The 17,053-nt window shown below is 37.8% G+C and overlaps 1 protein-coding gene across 1 annotated transcript; it reads left to right on the forward strand.

The window, feature by feature from the left end:
• Positions 1-877: 877 nt before the first annotated feature.
• On the forward strand, positions 878-16,549 carry LOC149008062 (uncharacterized). The gene is made up of 11 exons (XM_089167311.1): positions 878-1,242; positions 1,898-2,053; positions 2,568-2,726; positions 5,138-5,221; positions 6,911-6,991; positions 8,118-8,210; positions 8,303-8,446; positions 15,212-15,319; positions 15,445-15,496; positions 15,572-15,625; positions 15,729-16,549. The coding sequence occupies exons 2-10, from the start codon at positions 1,961-1,963 to the stop codon at positions 15,613-15,615; spliced, it is 858 nt and encodes a 285-aa protein (XP_089023437.1). The 5' UTR covers positions 878-1,242; positions 1,898-1,960; the 3' UTR covers positions 15,616-15,625; positions 15,729-16,549.
• The last annotated feature ends 504 nt before the right edge of the window (positions 16,550-17,053 follow it).

Genomic DNA, 17,053 nt, shown 5'->3' on the forward strand with positions numbered 1-17,053 from the left:
GGATCTGGTTCTACAAAAAGATGCAATATAATTTTACCCCAAAAAAAGAAAATGCGCAATATGGTTGTGAAAAATTTATACCCAAAAAATTTTTTTTTTTTTTTTTCCTGCAAATTATCCTTCTATGTATGCATCTCCATGGATGTGTTTAGAGTTAATTGGGGGGGGGGGGGGGGAATATAGGGCTTCAAATTAAATTTCGATCCACTCTGCTGCAGGAGGAAGGGGATCATTCAATGGAGAGTAGAAGACTGAATAGCCAGGTTGACTGAAATTTCTCCTTCCAGAGATCGCATGGATTCATTGTTTCTTCCAAAATTAGGCGACACTGAGAAGATATGATAATTTCTACCGAAACAGCAACATATGATAATTAAGTGGAACAACTTTTAAATATTTTCCTCCCTAATGCTGAAGGTTGAACAGCTGAATGTGGGTTATCTATCATCAAGGATTGGTTTAAGACAGTGACAAACTGACAACCGGGAACTCACATAAGTTTCACCGGTACCCAATCGGTATGAATTAAGGTATAGGTTTGCATTTTTTTCACACTTTTTCATCACACATCAAGGATGGAGTCTACCTATGACTGTTGATAAAATGGACCAGAAGTGTAATCTTTCAATGCGTCGCACTTCTAATGTATAATAAAGCAGTGTGAAGAGAGCCCTGGCTTCTACATGGATTGGGGATCCAGACTCGATTGGTACAGGAATCAAATACCATGTAAGGACTATTTGAAAACTATCCATAACAACCATCAACATGAATCCATCTGAAAACGGCTAAAATATTCAAATACATAGAACTACTCTGAAAACTATCTACATGAATCTCTCTGGAACTGCTAAGATATTATTCAAATCCATTTGCCTATAAGTACACCAGATGTAGATATGAAAATGTAACCTATCAATTCATTTTCATTCCTCTTCACCGCAACAGCAGCCGAAAAATCTTCATGAATATATAAAAGTTTATTTGGAAAAGCAACCATCTGATTACCCTACAATTCGCGAAATACCTAATCGACCAATCTCAAGGCATCAAGCGATTCTAAAAACTCGATCGAAAATAAAAAAAAGTAAAAAAACTAAAATATTAAATAAAAAGTTCTCCCTCTTTCTCGCATGTTAAGTAATTCAGAGTTCAAACACAGAGCACCAAGTCCTCCATTCCTTCACTTCCCAGCCGGTGATTTATTCCGATCGGCTGACGGCACCTGCTCAGGTGGACCTGGTAAGTCCATTACTTTCTTAACGCTCACTCTCTATTGGGTTTGTTTTAAAAAAGAGTATTGAACTAATAGCATCATTAGTTATTTGTTTTATTTCTTTAAAGGCTTGTATTTTGAAAATATTTTACATTCAATGTTGCTTTTAGGAAGATTTTGGATATAGAGAGCTTTATTTTGTTGTTTTTGGGAGATTGTGGGCGTACTGTTAAAATATCGTGATATTCTAGTTGTATACTTGTCTGGAATAGAAGCATAGTTAGAATTTTCCGTCCCCCATTTGCCAGAATCACTTTTATTTTTTGGTTCTCCAAACTGATAATATATGTATATTTCTAATATCATAAGTTTGCCGTTTCTGAAGTTAAAACAATGATCTTGCTTAATCACTATGTAATTTTTGCATGTTTTGCTTTATTTTTATTTTTGTTAAATTATAACAATGTAATCTTCTTCCTGAAAATTGGAGAAGTGGCAAGCTAGTCTATGATGAACTTCTTGTTGAACATGTGTCTTCTGTTGCTGTGTTTAAAGTACCAATTCATCTTTTTAAGATAGCTTTCTGTTGCAATTGTGGTTCATGATGAAAACTATCAATACAAAACTATCAATACAACATACTTAAAAGTCATTAATGTGAATTTCATATTTACTATTCAGTGTTATTCCCCTTGGCATAGTGGGCTTGCTTTTTGCTCCACGAAGTTGAACACCGGAGCATCTATGGAGAAGGACGATTTTTATGTTGTCCGCAAAGGGGACATTGTGGGAGTATACAAGAGCTTAAGTGATTGCCAGGCTCAAGTTGGATCTTCTGTAATTCCTATGCTACCTCTTGAACTGCTCTCATTTGTTGTTATTTCTGTAATTTAATTTTTTTTTAAACGCTTCATTCTGTTCAATGCACTTTGTTCATATTTCCATTGTACAGTTACTACAGTATGATGCCTTCATGAATTGAGGTGTTTTAGAAACAAACTTCTTTTTTCGATAAATATCAAAACCAGCAAGTTAAAATGGTAACATAGATGTATGCTGCATTAGTTACCTAGCTCAAGTTTGGTTATGCTCTGTCATTCAGAATTTGATGGAATTCTATAGTGACACTTATGAGGTTGGAGAATACTCATTGGGACACAAGAAGCATTCCAATGGATTCTTGGATTTATATCATTGGTAGGGAGCTTCAAGAAAATGTCCCCAGCTCCTGGGTTCTTGTTTTTTAGTTGAATCACAAGCTATGTAGTTTGCAACTAATGTGTTTTCTTATGTAGATTGTCAGCTTCCTTCAGAATAAACAAACATAACGTAATGTAATTTCTTTTGGTAGGTATGTGATCCTTCTGTTAGTGTTTTCAAAGGTAATTCCTTGCCTAGGGAGGCTGAGGAGTATCTCATCTCACGTGGGCTCAAGGATGCTACCTATTCAATTAATGCTTCAGATGTAAAAGAAGACCTTTTTGGTGAACTCATGCCATGTCCTTTTCAGGTGAGATAATTGCCACTTGTTTTACTTCAGAAAACTTTTGGGCGTCATATCTTATGCTTTATGATTTGTTTGTATCTCAACATATTGCTTCCAAATTTGACTAAAATGCTTGCACTATGCATAATAATTGGTTAGAACAATTACAGCATTGTAAAGTTCAAACATCCTATATCTATAACATATGAGTTCTATGATTGTGGTTTGTTCCCACTGCCATGAAAGTAAGACAGTAAATTTGAAGTTTTAGACAGAAGATAAGAGTATAAATCCTTTGGCTTCCTTTTGTAAAGGAAACCACATTAGGGTCTGTGTGTGTGTTCATGTGTGTTTAGTTTTGATTGTTGATGATAGGGTGGTAACCCCCCCCCCCCCCCCCCCCCCCCCCTTCTTTCTTCTTCCTTTCCCTTTATTTTATATAAATGCATTGTCTTCCTTTTACAAATGCATGTGACCATATTTATAGCCCATGGCGGATATAAATGGACAGGCATGCCAAAAAAGAAAATCTTAAATAAGTATTCAATTCACAATGTATCAAAGAACTATGTCATGATTTAGTCTACAAAATGTGGGTAAAAATAGTGTACTACCCACGTTTATGGAAATGCATTAGAAAATATGAGTCAAGAGTTCCTGAACTGCAGGCCTTATTGTCTGTGTTATTAAAGATCACTTTCCGCATTCCAGGGAATAAACGTTGTGTATCTATTTCATAATTTGATCAAGAAAGCAGCTCTTGAACGGTGAGGAATTTTTTTAATGGAGATTCTGGGTGTGCACATTTGAGATCCACTTTAGCAGGACTAAAGGTATGTTAGGTGGCAGCCAACGCAGAGCTGTTCTAGTGGTGGAACCAACTCCTCTTAGTGAAGAGGTCGTGGGTTCGACTCTTGCTGAGGCATATTAGTATCCCCATCCCCCAGCTTATTAAGCCCCTTTGTACCCAAAAAAAAAAAGGCATGTTAGGTGGCAAATGTATGGAAGGATGTATCATGTATATCATGTATGACACTTTTTTCTTTTACTGTGGCACTTACTGTCGTGTTTCTTCAAACCATCTAATATTTGGGGATTTATTGGTAAATCCTTCTAATCTATAAGTTGCCTGGTGGGGCCTACTGCAACTATTGACATCCAAGGAGAGCTACACAAGAATGCCTTCAACTTGCTTTTGTTGGCATTTGGCAAATCCATCTTCCATTGCATGATTCAATATCCCAATCATCGATTCATAAATGTTGGTATGGTCACCTCGGCATTTTGTATTTCCCTGTATTTTACTCATTAGACACCATTGGAACCTCTCATTGAAGCTCCTTCACGTGGTGCTTGTGCAATTTCAGAGTCACCATGTAAGGAAATCTTCTACAACACATATTTCTTTGAATGTCAGATCATGTGGGACTGAAGTCTTGTGACAGAGGGGCTCCTACCCAGATGCCAAGTTTCTGCCACAAATGGAGTTGGTCATGTGGGAGAACAAATGACTGAATATTCCAGGAATACAGAGAGGCTGTACAGACTACTAAGAGGGTGTATTTCATACATGGGAGAGTAAATGGTTCAATTTATCCGAAATTTTGACATTTGGAGTATACAGACTGTTTCCTATGTATATTGAATCATCAAAACCACAACACTTTTCTTATCACTTGGCAGAACTGGGGTAGCATCAGTGGATTTCTCTAGATTGTTGGCCAGAAAATATTTGGAAAGTGTCTTACTAAATGTTATTTCTTTTTAGTTTTATCTATTTATTATTATTATTTTTTGTAGATGGCTCCAATTGTTCCCATTTAATAGCATCTTAAGTCATACTTTATTGACTGATGTTACTAAAGATTTTTCTTTTTACTTGGTTTTTACCTGGAAACAAACAAAACCAATAGGGCAAAACAGATTGTTTACCCAAATGCAGCCTAACATTTTGTAGTGAAGATAAATCACATCCAGCATGAGTCCCCTCGCAGGAATTACATGTTGAGTCATCAGAGGGGAATGGTGTCAAATCAACAGGAAGTGTGAGTTTAAGAAGTAAAAAGAAGTCTGGAGTTCCCTAGATCACAAGATTGTTATTCCAATAATTGAATCTACTTGCGTCCTTGCAATTTCCACCACTTGAGCCTTGCACGTCGGACAATTATGGGCTTGTTTCGTGGTTGAAACCTGACCTTTCAGATGGGTGGAGGATCCCTCAGCTCGGCCTACCTTTTGTTGTTTATCTGTTTTTAAATTTCTAAGTATTATTTGCATTTACTTAAAATTGAACTTGGTTAGGAGGAAGTGATTCTGATGCAGTATAATTTCTTGGAACAAATTCTGTTTGAAGAATTTTTGGCCTATCTTTCTCCTTTTTTTTTTTCTTCTTTTTAACATGTTCCTGTAATTTTCTTTACCAATTTTGTTCTCAGCATCCATCTTCTTCTAAGGCTGAAACATCCAAGGACTCTCCAAAAAAACGACCACATAAGGTGCTTGAATCAGATGGCAATGCGGTAAGCTGGAAAATCATGTTATTTTCTCTACCAGAACTTTCTTTTTTCTACATTGGACTTTCTTTTGTTTGTGTTGGGACTTAAAATATTCTATCGGAAAGGGATTTTCCTTTGTACAAGATTGACAGACTTAGGGGTATGCTAGATTATGAGCTGACTTGTTTGTTATTGAGGAACATTTGTGACTACTTTCTTTCCCAGCCTAACTGAACATTTGCATTTCAGTTTCACTGATGTTACTGCAGGTCACATTGTCTATTGCTTTTATTTTTTTGAGAGATGGTAGTTCAGTAATGGCTGACTAGAAAAACAAAACAATTTTCTCTACTCCCTATTTTTTTTTCTTCTTTTTTCTTTATTTCGTATTTAGGATAAATAACCCAAATTTACGTACGAAAAAAATTTAGTCATTTTCATCCCAAACAATGATGACAGCCACCACCCTCATCATAGAAAGGGATTTTGCTGCAAGATATCTTGCTTTTCTGAGATAGCAAGGCAAAACCTGGTTGAAGTAGAAAATTACAGCAATTAGGTAGAGATCTCAGTTGAGTCAAGATTTTGAACTGAGATTTCAGTTTGACTAAGATCTTGACCAACCCTGTGTATAGAATGGGACATATTCTGCTTGAGTTGAGATATTTCAACTTGTCTCGCTCAATTTCAGTAAGTTTTTCCTTGGTTCTTGCTGCCTGCTCGAATTATGCAATTTCTTCAGATATTTTGATGGATATTTAGTTGGAGAAGCTGCTGTGGGCAACCGTTAGTACATCTACTCCACATTTGCAAGGATTGCTGCCTGCATTAAGCAAATCAGGAAGGGAAATAACTATTTTCCCCTACATAAAAATTTGTTCAAGTTGGTTGAATGTTTATAGGGTCTTAAATTGCGCTTTTGGATTGCAATTTGGACTTTGAACATGCATATCAGACAGATTTGTTTGAACATTAGTTTATGAGTTAAGGGCTTTGTTGAGCATATTATGTTTACGATAAGGACTTTTAGGCTTTGACTTCAGCATAGTGGTTCAACTTGGCATCTGAAATGGAACTCTCATTTACACTTTTTTTAAATAAATCTGAAGGCACCACTGCACTTAGAAGGCTTCAAATAGGATAGACGGCAAGTTTCAGGCCCAAATGACACCATATATCCCTCAAGATGTGCATCAAGATTCCAAAAGACAAAATGTGTACAATATCTCTTTGAGATCTCAGCCCAACTTGCTATTTTGAGGGAACAATATTGTCCTTTTGTTCGTGATCTCTGATCATTTTGTACTTCATTCTTCCTTTTATGCATGATATATGTTATGTATTGCTTAGTTTGATGCTTCAACAAGTTTTCTAAGTATGCATGCTTGGCATGTTTTTCTTAACCATTTATATGTGTGTTGTTAGTGTGTTTTGTGTCTCTTGGTACAATACTTGTATACTTAATTCTTAAATCCTTGGATGAGATAACTATTAAAGTTAATTGGCACACATTTTATATATCCTGATAACTTAGTGAGCAAGATTGTAGTGTGTTCATCACTTCATCTTTCTTGATATGAAAATCATTTCCTACTGTAGTAATGCCATTTTCTTTATTCTTATGCGAGTATGATGCAGCAGTTGTGAAATGACATATCAGCTATGCAACTATTGTAACAGTATTATTTTGCCTTATTCTGATGGTTTCCCCAGGTCCCAGATGTGTTGGATCCTGTAAAAAAGCACATCAAAGTAGACACTTCAGTTCAGGCACAGTCAATCTCTTCTAGTTGTGTAAGTACAAAATTTTGTGATGATTGTGGGTGAATCCATTTGTTTTTCTTTGAATTTGAAAGAACAATTTCAATGACACTTTTCTAGGATAGCATATTGATTAAATTTGCTGGGTTAAGGTTTGGCTAAGTTACTTTTCTTCGACGAGCCCTTTCTAATTTATTATATGATCTTCAATTCGTAGGATGAACTGGGACCTCTTGTGCTTTGGTTTCTAAGTAATATCATGTCAGCCCAGCCACTCGAATGCCACTGTGTACTTTATTACTTTTCCTGGACATTGCTTTTTGGCAATGTACAGTAACTTGCTTTGAATATCTACTGCTTGTATTCATTAGGCAATGCTGCGCAAGTTATGATCCTCACTAGACCCACAGTGGCAGGAGCCTCGTGCATTTGGTACACCCATTATTTTTGTTCTTGTAGATATTATAAAATATCACTTGAGAAGCAACTCATAGGTTTCCCAGCCACTTTAGGTATCTCCATACTTCCCTCGACTAATTTTACTCTTAAACATAATACATGGTACTCAATTCTTATGTTGCAACCATGTCCGAAGGACGCTTATTAATTCTAGTAACAAACCCTGAGTCTGTGACCAGGGCGGTAAACTTTATTTAATTTTGCATTCTGTGACTTGGCTATTGTGAAAGCTATTGTGAAAAGGCACAAGAGGGTATTTGGCAATAAAGCTGAGACTAGTCTAGGATTCACTCATATAGTGTCACATCTTATTGACTATGCTTTACTTCTTCAAGGGCTTCAAGACGCCGAAAGATATATGCTGAGACATACTGGGGCCTTATTGGTTCCTTTTTCCATACATTGGCATCTAATGGCATGCACATTCATTGTGTAGATATATAGCTTTCTTAAATTGGATATGTTGCTCCTTTTGAAACCGTTAGAACTTTCTAATGCATGTAGAAAGAACCTTCAGATTTGCCTTGTTTGAGTAAGATCCCTCTGGCCAAAGGTAATTAAATAAAAGTATAAGAATCTTAAACACTTCACATTATCTTTCTGTTATTGTTATTTTCTTTTGATCCATTTACTATTGCCTGTAACCTGTTTTGCACAATTTGTGTGCATTGTAGAACCTAATGTTCATATCCATACACAGAACTCCTGTATTCTTGAGTTTGATGGTGCTTCAAAAGGGAATCCTGGACTGTCTGGTGCTGGTGCTGTACTACGAGCTGAAGATGGAAGTGTGGTATAAATTTATTTGAGCACATTCCATTCTTGATTCTGAAATTTCTCTCTATAATTGTGTGCCTCTAACTGTCTATCCCTCTAATTTTAAAGGTGTACCGTTTACGTGAAGGTGTGGGCATTGCAACCAACAATGTTGCTGAGTATCGAGCTGTGATTTTAGGATTGAAATCTGCTCTCAACAAAGGGTTTAAACACATTCGTGTACAAGGTGACTCCAAACTCGTCTGTATGCAGGTTCGTTGTCTTCTTATCATGCATTGAGTGATTGCTGACCACCATTCATTTGCTTGAGACCTTGTTCATCAATCAACTTAGTATTATGCTATCCTTTTTTCAGATGAATAAAAACTATATTACCCAAAAGGAAAGAGGGGGAATGTACAAAGGGAAAAGGGGGGGGGGGGGGGGGTACATCAACTCTGGGAGAGCAGAGACATCTAGACCCTATGTAACAACAGCATGTCTGTTCCTTGTAGAGTTAGGAAGAGGTCTGTGAGGGATCAAAAGGAGCTTGGAGCAGACATCCTTACAGATGGTCTTCCAAATTTGGTCAGGATATTTAGATTTGAAGTCCATCTGCGAAGGTTTTGCTCAAGCCAAATGTGAGAAATACGAACGCTAAAAACTAGCTTCCTGACAATGTCACTAATGGAGGAGCCCTGAAAGGGAGAGAAGGTCCCTGCAGATCCCATCATCAACGGGCCTCGGGCATTCGCAGCAATGCCAGATGGGTAGGGAGAAGGGACAGGTAAAGAAGAGGTGAGGGGGATCCTCGTGATGGATAGGGCTCGCCAGGTGGTGAAGGTTTGTCTAGGGATGTAGCCTTTAACCAGACTAGTTTGGACCAGGGCACATATTATGCTGTTTTTCTCTTCTTGTAATTTTTGCCTGTATATATTATCACAACAATGTTCAACATTACTATGTCCTTGTGATGTTAATTGATTTAGCTTCAGGTCTAGAGAATATTGTAGAAGCACAGCAATGCTAAAATCACGCTAACAATCTAGGATTTGCAAGAAATCAATGAGACCTGATTAGTGATTAACAAGGACTGAATTGATTGCTTGAATGAGAGATTAACATGGAAGTCAGGCCTTGTTGCAATGGTTAAGATTGTTCAATTGTGACCAAGTGGTCATGGGTTTGATTCGAGAATTTCCCATCAGCTTATGTTATGATCCTCCCCAGACCCCACAGTAGTGGGATCCTGATGCACTGGATATTCCCTTGCAAATTAAATAAAGGTCAAATTAAGCCTAAAACCAGGTTGAGTATAAAGTTATCAGGCCTATTAATTGGCATAAAAACATTGACAATAAAAAAAATAAAATCAGAATGGTGAAACAGAATCTTCTCGTGTTTTAGACTATAATCATGAGTAAGAAATTGCAATACAATATATCAATGACAACTATAAACGGTTCCATAACATTGTTTGCGTATCTCTGATAACCTGATTTAAAGGTTGAAATTCATTTTCGCCTTAGGGCCCCTACCTTTGACAAGCATCCCACCAAACCCCTTCCCCCCTCCCCCCACGGGATACCACTTTCTTATTATAAGGAAAATTTCTATTACTCTTTTGTGTACTAGTTATTTACTCTAACTCTGTCAAATGTTTCACCTCCACTTTCCATAGTAAAATGAACTCTTAACCCCTACTCCTCCCCTATTATTTTAAAGGGCAAATTACATATAGACCCCCCAAAACTACAATCAACTACATCTACTACCCCTGAAAGAAATTAATTACAAATACCCCTTACTGTTAAGTAGTAAAGCTAAATGATGATAGGGCAAGTAAGGGGGTATTTGTAATTGATTTCTTTTTAGGGGTAGCAGATGTAATTGATTGCATATTCAGGGGGTCTGTATGTAATTTGCCCTATTTTAAAATAACCAAATTAACCCTCCAAGTCCCTCTTAGCTGCTATGATTACTGATTTCCATTAACTTCTATTTATGAAATGAAATGCAACCACTGCTCCACCTCTGCATCACATCCCCTACTTCTACAACCATGTTGTCACTACTGCCTCCATCCTGAATAAGAATCTCTACATTAGTGGTAAAGTTTACCACCACAAAGTCAATTTAAGCGGGAAGGTTACCACCACCAAGTTATCAAGAAAGGATAATTGTTTGTAGCCTGAAGATCAAACAACCTGTACAATCACAGCGGTGCAAATTATGGTGGAAGACACACAAGTAGCAGCATCACAGTCTTCACAGAAACAGAGCAGAAACCAAGTTAAATGAAAAAGACAAAGGGAAGAGAAACAAAAAGAGAACAAACCAGTGATGATGTGCTTTCTTTTCCAAATTCTCTCTGACAGTCTCCAAATCCAATTTTGATGTTTGGAGTGCCACACCACAGAAAAAGATTCATAAAGTGAGTCAAGTTTCACACCATCGTGCCACCTCTTATAGAATCTATAAAACTTGCATCTTCGTCATCCTCTTGTGTCTTTACAAAAGGTAAGGTTTTCTTTTGTTTTGATAATAATGTTGAGATTCTAGATTGAATGTGCTTCAACAAAACAATCGAGATTTGAAATTACATGTATGTTTTTTCACAACCTTTAATTTGGGAGTGTGCATAGTGGTTACATTTGTGGTAGCAGTGTTGCAGCAATCCGAGATGTGTTGCAAGAGAGAGGTGCACTGAAAGCTGGAGAGTGAGGGGATGGGTCAGAGATATAATAGAGGAGGATGAGTGTAGTGTAGGCATGGTAAAAAATTCGTGGGAAACTCAAGTTTCGACCGGGTGAAAATGGGAAACTTAGGTGGAAACTTGGGAAATTTCGAGGAAACCGAGGACTTTTCAGTACAAATTTCGACATCAAGTTTCGACAGGTTTTAGAGAGTATTTTGGGGTGGGATCCTGTATTTAAGCTAATTAGAGTATAAAGAATACATTTGTTGTATTTTGCAAAAAAGTTCAATGTAGATATGTCATTCAATGTACATAACATCAATGTAGAATTGTCCAAATAGTACATTATAAACTTAACTACTTAAGCATATAACATTCAATATATAATTTCTAACTTCAAAATAGTTGACAATGAAAGGAAAATACAACTTAGTGTCAAGAGGAGTGCCAAGAGTGGATTCATCCTGTGAGCTGAGTAATACTATGTCTGTAACATCCTCTCCTCCAACCAATGAATATAGACATCCCATGACATTTTATGCCAATGGTTGTCAAGTTAATCGACAACTATAACTTTATGAGTCTGGTCATCAATATGCTTAAGATAACCAACCTGAGGGAATATGCACTTTGGATAGGGAAGTCCTGATGGAGGGGGTATTTGTCGTGGGTATTTGGAGAAACATGAAATAAACAAAAAAAATTGAAAATTTGGGAAAACTACAAAATTTACAGGAAAAAATCCCAAGTTTCCACAAAATTTCTCAAGTTTTTACAAAATTTCCTAGGTTTCCACGAAATTTTCCAAGTTCCCCATGAAATTTGGAAAATTTTTTTTCCTCATGAACCAACTGGTCCAACTGGGTTGAACCAGGTTTCGACAGGTATCGAGGTTTCGACAAGTTTTGACGAAATTTTGACAGTTTCGATCGAAACTGAGGACTTTTTTTCGGTCCCCATGAGTTTTGTTTTGCATTTTCCAAAATGGGAAATTTCGGTGGAAATTTTGCAAGTTTCGATGAAATTTTGTTCTATGAGTGTAGGTATGTGTTAGGACCCTAGGATGAAGCCAGGTGGAGGAGAGAGAGAAAATTAGGGTTAGTTGATGGTTATAAATAGAGAGACAAGTGAGTGGGGAGGATATCGAATATTTTATGAGAGCTTTCTTAGGCAGCCGTAGGCTGAGGGACACTGCTGTGAGGTGTGGGGGTGACTGGCACCATAGATACCAGAGTCTATCTTGTTAATTCTTGCAAATTTGTATTAATTTTCCAAGATATTATAAGGATCCTATCAACTGGTATCAGAGCATTCACGATCCAAGAAGGTGATGGCACTGCCTTCGTTTTCTGGTGAAGGAGGAGTTCAGAGATGGATTCTAGAGGTTCTTCTATTCTGCTGGGAGAACCATATCGAGGAAGAGCATTGGTTGGGGGTGGCTATCCAACATTTGGAAGGAGAGGCACTCGTCTGGATTTTTATCTCAAGAATTGGACGGCATTTACTTGGACGGGATTCAAAGAAGCCCTGAGGTGTGAGGGTGACTGGCACCATAGATACCAGAGTCTATCTTGTTAATTCTTGCAAATTTGTATTAATTTTCCAAGATATTATAAGGATCCTATCAATCGGTATCGAAACATTCCACGATCCAAGGAGGTGATGGCACTGCCTTAGTTTTCTGGTGAAGGAGGAGTTCAGAGATGGATTCTAGAGGTTCTTCTATTCTGTTGGGAGAACCAGATCGATGAAGAGCATTGGTTGGGGGTGGCGATCCAACATCTGGAAGGAGAGGCACTCGACTGGATTTTTATCTCAAGAATTGGACGGCATTTACTTAGACGGGATTCAAAGAAGCCCTGAAGTGTGAGTTTAGTGACAGGAGACAACCGAGATCAAATCTGAAGATAGACACCAACCAGGTTGGATCAGAGTATAGCATCAATGTGAATGAATCACCAAATCGGGTTGTAGAGAAGGTTGGAAAGAAGTATCGAATGAAGGATGAAGTATTAATACCGGCTACGGAAGTCACGCCTCACCAAACGAGTAGAAAGACAAAGATAGGACTGAATGAGGATACCTACCGGACCAGAGTGGAGGAGCAATATTCTGCGGTAACTTCAAGATGCGGTGAAGTGAAGAAGCATAGAAGAAGGCCAGGTTCAGTCGATGGCAAGTTGTAGGTGGCAAGAATTTCTATTCGTAGGAAAGGGAGAAGACGACGCTGGATGAGGATATTTAGGGTTGGTTTGAACCAACTCAAATCGGTTACGAGTTCGGTTCACTCAATAAGAGTCCAGGTACTTCTAAATTGGGCCCAACTCAGGTACACTTATCCTCCCACATAGGGCCTAAACGAACCAAATTTAAAGATTGGGCCCGCTTGGTTCCCAAAGAAACCTCCTTGGGCCCAACATATTTCATGAACCCCAAGCCCATCTCATTTTATTAACCCACATTTCTTAACCCATTCAAACGAATTATCTTGGGCCCATTCCACTTTTATGACCCAAAGCCCACTTCTTCTGATTATTAATTTGGGCCCAATTAAGGCTCAACCGAAGACTCAGTTCGAACCAATGAACCAGCAGTCCGATCAAGCCAAGAAGGGGACACGCCATCGTCTTCAACCTCTTGAAACTAAGATGGAAAGAGACGCCGCGAGAATGGGGCAGCAGCGATGGAGATCTGGACTTATGACACCCCAAGGCGAAGATGCAGCGCTTGCTTCCAGCGATTTGCGGAGGTGCGACCTATTTTTGGAAGAGGTGCTGGAGACGTTACGAAATTTAGTACACCATCTTCAAAACAAACTCTGCTTGGGACTGCCGATTGAAAATCATTTAAAGAAGAAAATTTCTGAGTTGCAAAAGCAAAGCATTTCCTCAGATAATTTGCTCAGGAATAGGTATCAGATTTGTGTAAGTGCCATATTGTTGCTAGAGAATGCTCGTCCGGGGATCAATCGGCGAAGTCTTTTGGCTGATTGTGGTGATATTCTTGCTGATCCGGATAGCGATGGGAAATCGAAAGAAGAAAAAAAAAATGTGGCAAGCATGTGAATATGTGTCTCTGGTGTTTGATATATTGCTTGTGAGAGATTGCAATAGTTATGTGGCAAGCATGTGAGAGCTAAACTTCTTCAAAATTTCCATCACCTTGAGTACAAGGTGATTTTCGAGGGGCCGGTAGTGTTAGGACCCTAGGATGAGGCCAGGTGGAGGAGAGAGAGAAAATTAGGGTTAGTTGAGGGTTATAAATAGAGAGACAAGTGAGTGGAGAGGGTATTGAATATTTTATGAGAGCTTTCTTAGGCAGCCGTAGGCTGAGGGACACCGCTGTGAGGTGTGGGGGTGACTGGTACCATAGAAACCAGAGTCTATCTTGTTAATTCTTGCAACTTTGTATTAATTTTTGAAGATATTATAAGGATCCTATTAGTATGTGACACAAACAAGATTTTTAAGTGGTATGAAATAGTGACAGGGTTGGTGCATGGGTGGGGGGCTGCATCCTGTGCTCCAAAGTAGGGCTCCTGTTCTCATACCAGCTGTTACAAGGAGAAGAACATAACAAGAGATGCAAAAACGACGATTGAAAGTAAAATAATGAACAATGGAACTCATTGAAATGGTCAGTAAGTGGGTTTAACTTTGCCATTTTAAAAAAGGAGAAAAGTAGATGGTAGAGTTCATTTTATTGGAGTAATTAGAGGTGAAACTTTGATAGAGGAGTTTGAGTAAATAGACTGCAAGTAGAAGCGAGTGATAGGAAGCTTCCTTTTTATGTATCATCTGAACTTCTATCCAAAAAAACATGAAACTAAAAATCTAAGCTTTGATATATTTTTAACCTGAGCAGACTGAGGATTTTATTCTCGAAATTGCTGGACAGTTTTCGAGGTGAAAGCCATTCGATGGAAGCTTCTCTAGGTGAAAGACTTAGTGACTACCTTCAAGGGGGATCTGAAAGAAGATTCCTTTTGGGACCCCCGAGAAAATTTTGTTTTTGTTTTTGTTTTTCCTGGTATATTTATGCAATGCAAGTTGGTCAACTATAAGTTAACTGGATTGCATGTGCAGTGGAAATCAATTGCTTCTACCCCAATTTACTTACCCCTAGGTAAGAGATTTTGACTAGGTTTCTTTTAATTTCCTTGTTCCAGATTTTCTATATTGTTGCACTTACATCCTAACCACCAGGCTTATTGCTTAACATTTTCTTTGATTGTCTTACTGCATGCAAATATTGCTGTGGCGTAGGTCTCTTATATTAGCATCATGATAATAACTGTCACAGTTCTTTTCTTACTTCACTGAGGAAACTTCATGGAATAGGTTCAAGGTCTGTGGAAAACCAAGAACCAGAACATGTCTGACTTGTGTAAGGAAGTCAAGGTGCTCAAGGACAAGTTTCTTTCTTTCAAGATCACTCATGTTCTCAGGGTACAAACATTAAATTCCTGTGGTGCTTTTTAGGCTAATAATTTCGCTGGCTCATCTTCTGTATTTACCCCCTGCCCTTGCTTTTTCTTCATGGATAATCTGATCCACATTCTTCTAACATCAAGGATTTCAACCCTGATGCTGATGCTCAAGCAAACTTTGCCGTACATCTTCGTGGTGAGGCATTACCCTTCAATTTCTCATTTTCAGTTGATTGATTCATGGCTGCTGATTTAGATTTTTTCCCCTCAGATGGTGAAGTTCAGGAAGATTGCATAAGAAAGCAGCACCAGTGATTGGAAGCAAGTAGGAACCCCTATGTGCATTTTATATTTTTGCTAGTAGTGGTGCACTACATGCATTAGGTTACTCTTGAGATTGGTTGAAGTTTTATTTTGCATTTGGGCAGGTGATACACCAATTGGAATGACATTGAGTCTCTACTCCAATGTGATTAGAGGACTAATAGATATCATGCAATCCAATGATATTTTGACAATATGGAAGGAAAGGAGCAGCAGGTATTGTTTCATCATCGACGTCAACACATTTTATAGTTTTGTTGGTCTCGGTGTTTGTAGACTGGAGAAATATTTTGTGGGTTCCAGTCCCTTATAGACACAAGAAGTGAAGAAGTGAAAAACAAATGCAATAGTTACAAGGAAAGTGGAAATTACATTTTTCTCTTAATGTTGCATCTGGTGCTCTCAAAGCTAGAGTTCCAAGTACATCAAAGCAGCCTCAGGTGAAGCTCAGTGCTTACCCACCTTGCACATAATTGTACCAGCCAAATATTCACCTTTTATCTGCAATTGTCCATTGTTGATAACCTTTTCCTGCTGAAATAGTCCACACCAAAAGCTTCCAGGCAAATGGGGTTATGGTCTTTCTGAATTGTCGAGTTCCATAGGCACCACAAAAAATGCTGAAATCAGCTAGTTTTTGGGATAAAGCTTTGAAGTTTTCTCCCCTTCATCTTTTTCAATGTTTGCTGCCCTTTCCTGGTTGCCGACGACGAGAAAGACTAGTTCCTCATTTTTCATGCTGACCTCTGCTTTAGAGCATTGTATTGATGCAAAGTGCAATGATTCAATTGAAATTAGAGTTTTTTACGTGTGGGTCTCTTTAATGGACCATAAACTAATGTTGGGTCCCCTTAATGCAATATATTACTTGTGGGCCCCATGTAGATTAACACCGTTAGCTGCCGTTAAGTATCTTTCAATTTCAAATGTGAAGTACTAAAATGTTTTTTTTGGTTATTTAATACATTGTGTTAATATATGATTTTAAAAGAGATAATTGGTCATTAAACATTAATTATATGGTTAATATATATATATATATAATAACACAATGTATTAAATAATTTGAGGGGTAATTTGGTCCTTCCACATTTGAAATTTGAATATGCTTAACGGCGACTAATGGTGTTAGTCTTGTCAGGTTCCACATGTAATATATTACACTAAGGAGACCTAACATTAATTTATGGTCTATTTAGAGGACCCAAAAGTTAAAAAATAAATAAATAAATAAAAATAAACTCTTAAAATTAAGCACGCCAATTCTGATATGATTGGAATTGACAATCTAATTTTCCAAACCATCATTATCTTTTTGTCCAAACAGAACCATGCTTACGTTTACATAATATTGTCATTCTCTTATTGGTCAATACTAGATCACGAGAGACAATTTTGATTTCACCAAACAATGAAAATGAGTGGGAAG

The sequence above is a fragment of the Hakea prostrata genome, chromosome 8 (assembly GCF_041222555.1).
Source record: "Hakea prostrata isolate BN-2017 chromosome 8, UWA_Hpros_2, whole genome shotgun sequence".
NCBI lineage: Eukaryota > Viridiplantae > Streptophyta > Magnoliopsida > Proteales > Proteaceae > Hakea > Hakea prostrata.